General features: G+C 41.7%; 1 protein-coding gene across 1 annotated transcript; it reads left to right on the forward strand.

The window, feature by feature from the left end:
• On the forward strand, window positions 1-11139 carry CLRN3 (clarin 3). Its single transcript, XM_064717505.1, has 3 exons — window positions 1-229; window positions 8018-8197; window positions 10865-11139. Exons 1-3 carry the CDS (start codon window positions 1-3, stop codon window positions 11137-11139), a joined length of 684 nt encoding a protein of 227 aa, XP_064573575.1.

Here is an 11139-nt window from a genome sequence, read left to right on the forward strand (position 1 = left end):
ATGCCATCCAGGAAGAAAACCTCGATGTTTGCCTCTGCCTTTTGCGCCTGTGTGAGCTCCTTCGTGGTGATCTGCGTGGTGCTGGGCACGCAGCACTGGGTGAGCAGCGAGGTTCGCTTCTCGGGCCCCAGCACCACCGCCACCATCAGCCTCACCTACGGCCTCTTCAGTGGCACCTGTGAGCAGTTCGTGGATGCAGGACTGCAGGTGTCCAAAGCCACCTTCCAAGGTAAGTGCTGGCACGGCTGGAAGTGGATCAGAGCATCCCACACTGGTCTGGGTTTGGAGGGAGCTTAAATCCCATCCATTCCCACCCTTTCCCACACCTTCCACTGTCCCGGTGTGCTCCAGCCTGGCCTTGGGCACTGCCAGGGATCCAGGGGCAGCCACAGCTTCTCTGGGCACCCTGTGCCAGTCCTTATGTCGAGTTTAAATCCATATCTCACATTTCAAAATTATTTAAACTATTTTAAGATGCATATGTCCATCAGCGGCATGAGTAAGATCTTAGCTTGGGTTGGATACAGGGAAGGAATTGGACTGGCCTTGGACACTTCCAAGGATCCAGGGGCAGCCACAGCTTCTCTGGGCACCCTGTGCCAGTCCTTGCATCTAATTTAAATCCATGTCTCATATTTCAAAATTACTTAAACTATTTTAAGATGGATAGGTCCGTCAGCAGCACAAATAAGATTTCAGGTTTGGGTTGGATTCAGGGAAGGAATTGGACTGGCCTTGGACACTTCCAGGGATCCAGGAGCAGCCACAGCCTTCCTTGGAAACCCATCCCAGGGCATCAGCATTCTCACAGGATGGTGATGGTGGAATCAGGATGGAATCAGGATGGTGGAAGGCAGGAATTCCTTCCCAATATCCAAACCCAAGCCCAACATCTTCTTACTCATACCATTGACAGACACATCCCTCTTATCTCACATTTGAAGTGAGAACAAGAATTTACCTGGTATAAAATAAGGCCCCCAAAGCCCCACAGAAATTCAACAATAACACCTTTACACCTGTGATCTTGGCCTGCACCTTGGAACAAGGGATAAACCACAAAATGGGGCTTTCTGTCAAATTGACTTTGATTTTTGGAAGTTCAGTGAGGAACAGAAAAGCAACACTCATCACTTAATTAAGGGATTTACAAAACTAATTCACCTTCCCATTTCATGATGTTAATTTATTGTTGTGACTTTAAACATTTTGCTGCCTGCTACTGAATCAGCACTGTTTTGATAAAGGTTTGAAAGCTGCTGCAGGAAAAAGAACAAAACACACAAAACAACACCCAAGGGGAGATAAACTTGAAAGCTGCTGCAAGGATCAAGGGTTTGCACTTATTTTATCTGCCTTGCTGCCTCATCAAGTTCAGAGCAATAATGCTGGTGACACACGGGAAAGGGAGAAAAACCACTCAAAAGAAAGCTGCCAAAAATATGAGCAGGTCAAGTAATTTAAAATATGAGATGTGGATTTAAATTAGATATAAGGGCTGGCACAGGGTGCCCAGAGCAGCTGGGGCTGCCCCTGGATCCCTGGCAGTGCCCAAGGCCAGGCTGGACATTGGGACAGTGGGAGGTGTCCCTGCCATGGCTGGGGTAGAACTGGGTGGGATTTGAGCTCCCTTCCAACCCAAACCAATCTGTGATTTTAAGATTCTTTAAGAAATAATTTCATTTTTTGGTAGGCTGTTGTCAGATGACCCAGCACAGCAGATCTAAACCTCCAGCCTAATAAATTAGGCTCTTTCCCAGCCTAATTTATTTCTGAAATTGCAGCAGCAGAAACACCTGAATTCCCACGGTGGGAGAGCTGTGTTGCACAAACCAGTCCCCATGTTGGACTGGATTCCATTTCATTCCTGTTCCCATGAAACCCTGAGCACAGCAGCACTCCCAGCACGAGGTGGAGCATGGGTTGGCATTGTTACATAACAAGTACAAAATCCCAAATCATTCCATCTTATTTTATTACAGCCACGGCAGAATTACGAAAGTGATTTTTTAGAAGGGTAAATAATAATAAAGAAATAAAATCATTTCTATGTGGTTGTAGTTGGCTGAAGCCCCAACCCTCGAGCCATGTGGGCAGCTGATTTTGATGTGGCTCTGTGGGAAAGGTGGATTCCTGCCCTGGGGAGCCGATGGCAGAGGAGGTTCCAGGCTGGCTGCAGTCCAGGCTCTGTGCCCTGCCTGTGTCTGAGGCAGCTCCCACAGCCCAGTGCCAGGGCCTGGGTGTAGCCACCAGATCGATTTTAATTAGAATTAATGAAATGAACTCACAACGCTCTGGTATCAGTGAAGGGTTTCAGTTTCTGCATGGTCTGCATTGGTGGTGTTGGGTTTTCCCTCACAAGATTTGAGGTTTTGTGCTTATCATTTATCAGATGCTGAGAGAACATTTACAAAAAGTGATCTCAACTCTCCCCATCAGTTATTTAGGGATGAACAAAATCAGTGAGCTGCCGGATTTGTGAGTTTCCTTCCCCAGCTGCTGAAGGAAAGCGATGCTTTATCAATAATCTAAAGTTTGTTTTCCCACATCCCCCACTGGTTCTGTCAGGCAGGTATCCAGAATGAGAAGAACTGACTTGAAATTAATTCTTAGGCTCTGGAATAAGCACGATTGTCATGTTTTATATTATTTGCTAAAGAAATCCTGCCCTGGGAGGGTGCTGGGCTGGCACAGGTGCCCAGAGCAGCTGTGGCTGCCCCTGATCCCTGGCAGTGCCCAAGGCCAGGCTGGACACTGGGGTTGGGACAGTGGGAGATGTCCCTGCCCATGGCACTCGGGGGGAATTAAAGTCCCTTCCCACCCAAACCAATCTGTTCATTCACTCTATTCCATTTATGATTGAAATAGGAAAAATACTTCCTAGAATTCCACATGTTCTCTCTTCAAATTCATTTATATTCCTGTCCTCCTAAGGCAGGACATGCATTTCCTTTGCTGATATCCTTAAATAAATGGGTTTCCAGTGCTATGGAGGAACAAAGTGCTGAGCTTTCTCCATTCCAACATTTCAGGCATCAACAAGAGGAGCTCTAAACATCCCTTAAAATCACAGCATGATTTAAGAGCAGCTGTGCCCTGCCTGGGGGCTCTGCTGTGCACCCCACGTGCGTTTCTCAAATGGCATTGTCATGTTTGGGTGTGGGAAAAGAAGGACAATCTTTTGAAAGGAAGAAAAGAAGGGCAAATCCACGACAAGAACTTGGGGGGTTATTTTCAGGAATAGCCTAGGTTGACTTTTATCAGTGGTTGGTCAAAAGCAGATCATCAACACCCTTTACAAAAAAAAATCAGAAAATCAGAGGCAGAACAGCAAAAACTGACACAGACCAAGGATTTCTGTGGCTGCAAACACATCTCAAACAACAGAGCTCCACTAAAGCCTCTAAGATATCTCAGGGTGTCTTTTCTCCATACTCTAAAAGATGCCACAGCTTTAAAATTATGATTTTTGCTGTTAAAATGTTTTAATTTATGCCTGAATAGAGAAATTGAGGGGCCAAGTGCAGTTTATTGAAGAAATTGAGGGGCCAAGTGCAGTTTATTGAAGGGTGAGGGGCAAAAACCACTCCCGGCATTTCAAGACATGGCAAATACAGCCTTTGCAATATTTTAATTTAAATAAAATGTGGCTTTGAAGCTGCTTCAAGGTGTGGAATGTTTAAAACTGCCCCTTGAGGTGGAGGTGGAGAGAAGAGCAGGCAGGGCAGGCTTTCCCCTTTTGCAATTTCTGTAACAAAACAAAAAAAAACCCCAAAAAAACAAAACCAAAACACAAACAAACAAAACCCTTATTTCTCTAGAAACCACAACATTCCAAGAAATTTCCAAGCATAAAGATGAAGGACAAAGGAATGCCATTTCTGGCAGTGCCCTGTGCAGGGAGTGCCCAGCCAGGGTGGCTCTTTCCCAGCCTTAACAGAGCAATAAATCACTGCAGCCATTCAGGCTCTGGGGATGGCAGAATGCAAAAGTTATTTAATAACCAGGCTCCTCAGAGCCTTCCTGAGCTGTTCCAGTGATTTGTCTTACAGAGGAACCAGCTGGGAGTAAAATGTCACTCAGAGGAGGTTTGGGCACGGCTTTGGCTGGTCCAAGTCAAACAGGGAGAGGCTGAGCCAGGCTCAGCCAGATCCACGCCCAGGGAATGCCAGGATTTATCCAACTGCTGGCAGCCAGCAACACCCAAGGAAGGTTTTCCAAATTTACCTCAGCACACAGGAATCATTTCACTTTCTAACTTAAATATCCTCTAAAATACACAACAAAACTTAAATATCCTCTAAAATACACGAGAAAAGCTTGGAAGTGGCTGGGATTCATTGTGTTCTCATCAGTTTCCAGGGATCTCCTGCAAAGTGGGGAAGCTCTGTTGATCTCTCTCCTCAGGAGTTTGTGTTTGTTTGGGCTTTTCTCAGTGATTAATCCCTGATGTGTCATGGGTGATGGCAGAGCTGTAAAAGCTGCTGGGAAGGCTGACTAAGCTCAGTGAAAGTCTGGAAAAATCCTACCCAAACATGTAAGAATAAAGGATGAAAACTAGGAGAAGATACAGGAAATTAAGGAGATACCTGACCAAACCCTATTTTCACTCCAGAATTGTTGTTTCACACAGATCCAGAGATTATCCAGCTGCAGGTTACCACTCAAAATATTTGAGTTTGATCCCACTCAAATAGATCAGCTGCAGGAGATTCCTTCTGTTTGCACAGACGGCTTTATTTAGGGATTTCAAAAAGAACCAGCTGCCATGAAAAGAGCATTTTCTTTCAAGCCCTCAGCCTTGTGCTGTTGCAAACACGGCTACAACAGCTGGAGGCTGCCAAAATGCCACCCCCTACACTGCAGCTCAGTGTCAGACACAAACAAGATCAATTAGGGGTGCAGGAGGTGTAGCCAGGCAGTTCTGGAGAAGTTCTGAGAGATAAAATTAAGTGAGGCTGCCAGAGGGAAATTACACAAGCCTGGCTGGTTTGGCTCCAGACTTATTTCTTCTGCAAGAAATAGATCACAGGTGATGGCCAGGCTGCTTCAGCCCGAGTGCAGGGTACAACCTGCTCACTTCCATTCCACTGAGTGATATCCCCTGCTTCCCTTTCTTCCAGGAAAATTGCTTAAATTTACAGCTGATTTCCATAACACAGCCTCACCTGCCAGTGCCTCCAGCAGAAATTAACTTGTACGGCAGTATTGGATAAAATGTGAGAGGAATCTCCTTTTCATTCCTTGCCAACAGCTCTTTTTATTATGTTTATTCCTCTTTATGGGGTTTTTACTATTTTTTTTTTTCTGCTGTGATTCCTCCCAGTTATGCACTGCCTGAATATTTTGCAATAAAGGCTCTGTTCAAGAACAGCACAGAAGGGGAATTTTCCTACTGAAGTCTGTCTCTCACAACATCTATTTTTTGAACAGAGCTCCAAAACATTGTCACTGTATTTTTTACAATATAAAGCACATTATAGCTGCCTTTTCAATATTTAAATTTTGAGGAGGGAAATAATTCACCTCAAAAAATAACAATTTGAGGGTATTGGATTTGGGTTGAGTGTCTTGTTACCAGAAATTTATTGAGGAACTGGAGGGATTTAGGCAAAAATTGGTGACAGCTCTGAAGGGTTTGGCCACAAGAGCCATGGACCTGCAGCAGGGAATGATCTGGGAACAAGCTGGGGAACAGGAGAGGGAGCAGGATCTGGGATCAGGGCTCAGCCCTGTGGGAACCAAACCCTCCCCAAATCCCATCCTGTCCTGGTGGAAAACAGCAGGAGCTGCTCCTTTGTTTGAAAAGAAAGGAGCCAGGCCTGCCTGCACCAAGATTTTCCTGCAGGGCACGGAGACAGATGCAGTCAGGAGATGAGCTCAACCATCCTCATCTGCCCATGGATGACCCCGCTCAGATTTATTTGTCCTGCAAATGCACCTGACCCATCCAGGCAGCATCTTCAGTGGGCTTTGGGAAGGTTTTCCCTGTCACATTTATTGCATTTATAGCAGCATGACTGCTGCTATTTTTAAAGGAAACACAACTGGAGCAGAGCTTTAAACTGGAGCAGAGTTTTAAATATGCATTTGTGGAGGTGACCAGACACTGGCAGAGGAACACCCAGATTTCTGATCCAGTTCAGGCAGAAAATTCCTGTCTGGCCTCGTCCAGAGGAAATTTTTATATAAGTATTAAAGAACAGAAGTTTACTGCCCAGCTAACTGCAGGATTAGCAGGCAAGAATTTATTTCAGCCCAGGTACCTTCACCCCATGTGGGATTTGGGTTCATTGCTGTGTCCAAACCTCCTGCACTTTTTCCATCCCAGTCCCTTCAGATCACCCAAACCTCTGCTCTTCAGCTTTCAATTACAGCCCTGGCAGGACATCACAAGGTTTTCCAAACCCACCAGACTGGGCAGGGCAGGTTATCAGAGAACCATGGAATATTAATGTTGGAAAAGTTCTCCAGGATAACTGAATCCGACCTTCCACCACGTCCCCAAGTGCCACAGCCACGCGCCTTCGGCACATTTCCAGGGATGGTGACTCCCTGTTCCAGTGCTTCCCCACCCTTTTTCTGGGAGCAAACTTTCCCAAATCTCCAATCTAACCCCCTCTGGCACAAGCTGGGGCTCTCTCCTTGGTGCCTTTTTCGGGCTCACTTTAGAACAGAGGCCAGACAGGATTAAGGAAATAAAAGTGGGTATATTTAATATTTAATGAAGGGCCTTCAGGTACATTTCAGGGCAAAGCCTCCCCAAGGGGCGACACCCAAAATGGACCAATGTCATGAATTTTTCATATTTTTATAAGTTTGGTCCATTTACATATCAGGGGTTAATCCTCCAATTACAGCTTCAGGTAATGTAGTCATTTACTCCAGTTTACTCCTCTCCAATCATTTTATTTCTGTTTTTTGGGCCCTGAGGCTGTAGGTGATGCCAGGAGAGGCTGCCTAGAACAGAGGCTGGGCAGAGTTAAGGAATAAAGCAGGGATTTATTCAAAGGCCTCACAGGACACACCTTGGGCAGTGCCAGAGCCCAGCCATGGCTCCACCCAAGATGGACAATGAGTCACAAGATTTCACACTTTGATCAGCTCTGCTCCATTTCCGTGCTGGGTTCAGTGTCCAATTCCAGCTCCAGGTTCTGCAGTCCCACCCTTGCAGGCTGCTCCCCTCCATCCCCTGCTCTTGGCACTTTTGGGGCTGAAGCTGCAGCGGTGTCCTGAGTTCTGGGGCTGGACAAGGATTGTTGTGTGTGCCTGAGCTGTGAGGAGCACTTACTTACTTTATATGTGTTATAAAACTTCATACATACAAGACTATATAGTGTGCATATATATATATATATATATATATATATATACACACACACACACATATATATTATATATATTATATACATATATATTATATATATTATATATATACACATATATATTATACACATTATATATATATACTATATATACATATACTATGTATATATAGTATACTATATATAGTATATATGCTATATGCTATATAAAGTATCTATATATACACTATACATATATATACCATATATTATATATATACTATATATATTATATTTTATATATTTATATATAAAATATCATATATATATACTCTATAGTGTATATGTACTATATACACTATATATACTATATATACTATATATAGTCTTACTACTGTAGTATATAGAAAATGGTATATATAGTTTTGCTACTATATATAGACTATATGTAGTGTATAATATAACAAGTTCAGAGCTATACGCTAATGCAGTACAGAATCTGGAAAATATCAAAGCTAAAACTTAAGGCATCATTTGGTGCCCTTGAGTTTCAGGCTTAGAGGAATTGGTTTTTCTGACCAAGACATGAAGGCAGTTAACTACACTTTATTTGGAGTTTAGTTATACCCTAAGCTCTAGAGGATCTGAAGAACAGCAAAGCTGGAACCCCAAGGCATCACGCTCTCCTCTGTCCCTGCCCCTCTGTGTTGCAGTGTCAGAGGCCCTGAGCAGCAGCAGCAGCAGGAGCCTGCTCGTGGCCACCATCGTGATGCTGGTGCTGGCCCTGCTCAGCTCCCTGCTCAGCGCTGGCTTCACCTGCACCAACGCTGTCAGCAACCCCTACCAGACATTCCTGGGACCCATCGGAGTCTACACCTGGAATTCCCTCTGTGGTGAGTGCCATTCTCATCCTTATGTACATTATATATATTCCTTATCTATATCTATCTATCTATGTCTATCCCTATCTATCCATCCATCTACATATTCCTTATATATATATATTCCCTATATATATATAATATATGATATATGATATATGATATATGATATATGATATGTGATATATGATATATTATATTAAAATATAGAATATATTTTATAATTATACACTATATAATTATTATATAGTATGCAGTATATAGTATATTATATATTATTTATTATATTTATATTTTATATATTACATTGTATCATCTATTATATTGCATATTACATATTGCAACATTACATATTATACTTCACATAGATAACACATATTATATATATTATATTATATATCTTTTATATAAATATAAAATATTTATAATATAAAAATATCTATATATAAAACACACACACATATATAATATATTAGATATAACATATATAGATATTTATATAAAACCCCCCCACACACATATATATACATATATATATACACACATACATATATATACACACATACATATACATACATACATATATACATTAAGGAACATAGATCTGCACGAAGAAACACCTGGAAACACATTCTGCTCTCTGGGTTTGGTTTTTAACAGTGCCTCCTGGCACACCTGAAAACCACCTTTTAAATATGATTAAAATACATGATATTGCAATCAAATAATATTTATATGATAGTGTTTAGAGGGAGGCAGCAGTTTGGAGGAGTGAGCTGTGACAAAAATTATTTCCCTCTTTAAAAAATAAAATTCACAGGTGAAAATAAGTTTAAACTTATTTAAACATATTAAAAAAGGGTGGATATGCTGAGTCCTTAGAGCTGTGAATCTGTCCAAGAGTCTGGAGGTGGAAACCCCAATTCCTGCTGGGATTGAGCCTGGCTGCTCCCAGCCCTCCCTGTGCTGCTCTGGCCACCACTCAGCTCTCACACTCAATTCCTCTCCAGAAGATCAGCTGCTCCTCTAATAATAGGTTTGCACTTGAATCATTTCCTTTTAATACATCTGATTACAGAGTACCTCAGAACAGGAATTTTGGCCTTCAAAAGCTCTTCAGGTCCAGGGAAAATGTCCCCAGCAGCATCCCCCTGTCCTGGGGACAAAACCAGACCTTGGTGGCAATGGAACAGTGCAGATATCTCAATTATTACAAGTGTAGGTGTGAAAATCACTCATTTTTAACACAGATGCTGAAACAGCTGTGAAACACAGTCAGAAAAGTGAACAAAGCTTAATTAGACAATTATTCACCCCTGAGACAAGCAGATCACTGTCTCATCCCATGGGAAGGCTTTTCCTGAGCCAGCCCCTGAACCTGCAGGCTCTGTCTGAAATGAAAGGACCACGGGCTGGCCAAAATGAAAATTTGGGGAGAAAACAAATTCTGGTGTTGGCTGAGAGCTGTGGTTTCTTTTAACAGCCCTGCAAGTGCTGTGACCTGGAAGGTTGTTTTGCTGTGGGTGCATTTTTATGGGAAATCACACATCATTTCATGTGGGAGGTCATCTTGGAGTGCCTAATTCTCCTAGCAGGGCTCTCCTGAATGAAAAATGAAGCTGTTTCAGCGTGAGCTGGGCAAGGATGAGGTGCCTGGAGAGCAGGAATGGAGCTGTTCCTCCAAAGTTCAGAGATTACAGCTCTGTTAGCACGAGGAAAGCAGAGATGCAGCACCAATATTTAGATAAATGTCAAAGCAGCTGAACTTTTACATTTGGGAAGCTGCAAGAAATAAACCCAGACCTAATAAGACATCACATTTTGACTTCTCCCAGGCTCATCCAATAATTCAAGTTGGAAAGAACAGGAGGTCTCCAAGTCTAAGTTCTTGGGCCAACCCTGAGCACAGACCGGGATGCTCAGGGCTTTATCCAGCTGTGATATTGATCCAGCTGTGACATTTTATCCAGCTGTTTTGATTTTATCCAACTGTGAGACTGCCCATCCATGAATTTGGGCTCATATCAAACAGAAATTTACAAATCACCAAGGGGGTGAATACACAATAATCATCAGCACTAAATTAAATGAAAAAACCTTGAATTAAATGGACTTTTCTAAGAATAATCAGCGAGAATCCAATAATTTTAGATATATCACTGCCTATACCAAAACACCTGTCAGATACTATTGGGTGGGGCAAAAATTCTTTAAATGCCCCCATGGAATGGCTAATATTAGATAAATTGATTAAAATCCCTGGATCAGGGCAAGGATTAAAGCAGATTATATATATGATATGATATGATATGATATGATATGATATGATACTATATGATATTATACGATATGATACAATATGATATGATAGGATAGGATATATTATTAGATATATGATTAATGTAATATAATATAATGTGATAATATAATATAATATAATATAATATAATATAATATAATATAATATAATATAATATAATATAATATAATATAATATAATATAATGTAATATAATATAATATAATATAATATAATATAATATAATATAATATAATATAATATAATATAATATAATATAATATAATATAATATAATATAATATAATATAATATAATATGAATGTCACTACACAGATAGCACTCCAGTTCCTCCTCTAAAATTTGCATTTCTGTTTTGCAGGAGTCCTCACCCTCATAGCCATGATCCTCTTCCCTGTGAACGTGCAAGGGAACAGCCTGTCTGAAGAGCTGGCCCACAGCTGTTCCAGCTCCCTGCAGGAACACCTTGGATCCAAACACAACTATGGATATTCCTACTGGATCATGCTGCTCATCCTTTTCCTGAACATTGCTTCTCTCATCATCATCTATTTCTACGACCACGCCAGATATTCAAAGAAGAAAGAGCAGGAAAGACCCATAGAGAATGCACCAAAGGATGTTATTCTGTTTTAA

This window comes from Zonotrichia leucophrys, chromosome 6, assembly GCF_028769735.1.
Source record: "Zonotrichia leucophrys gambelii isolate GWCS_2022_RI chromosome 6, RI_Zleu_2.0, whole genome shotgun sequence".
Taxonomy (NCBI): Eukaryota; Metazoa; Chordata; class Aves; order Passeriformes; family Passerellidae; genus Zonotrichia; species Zonotrichia leucophrys.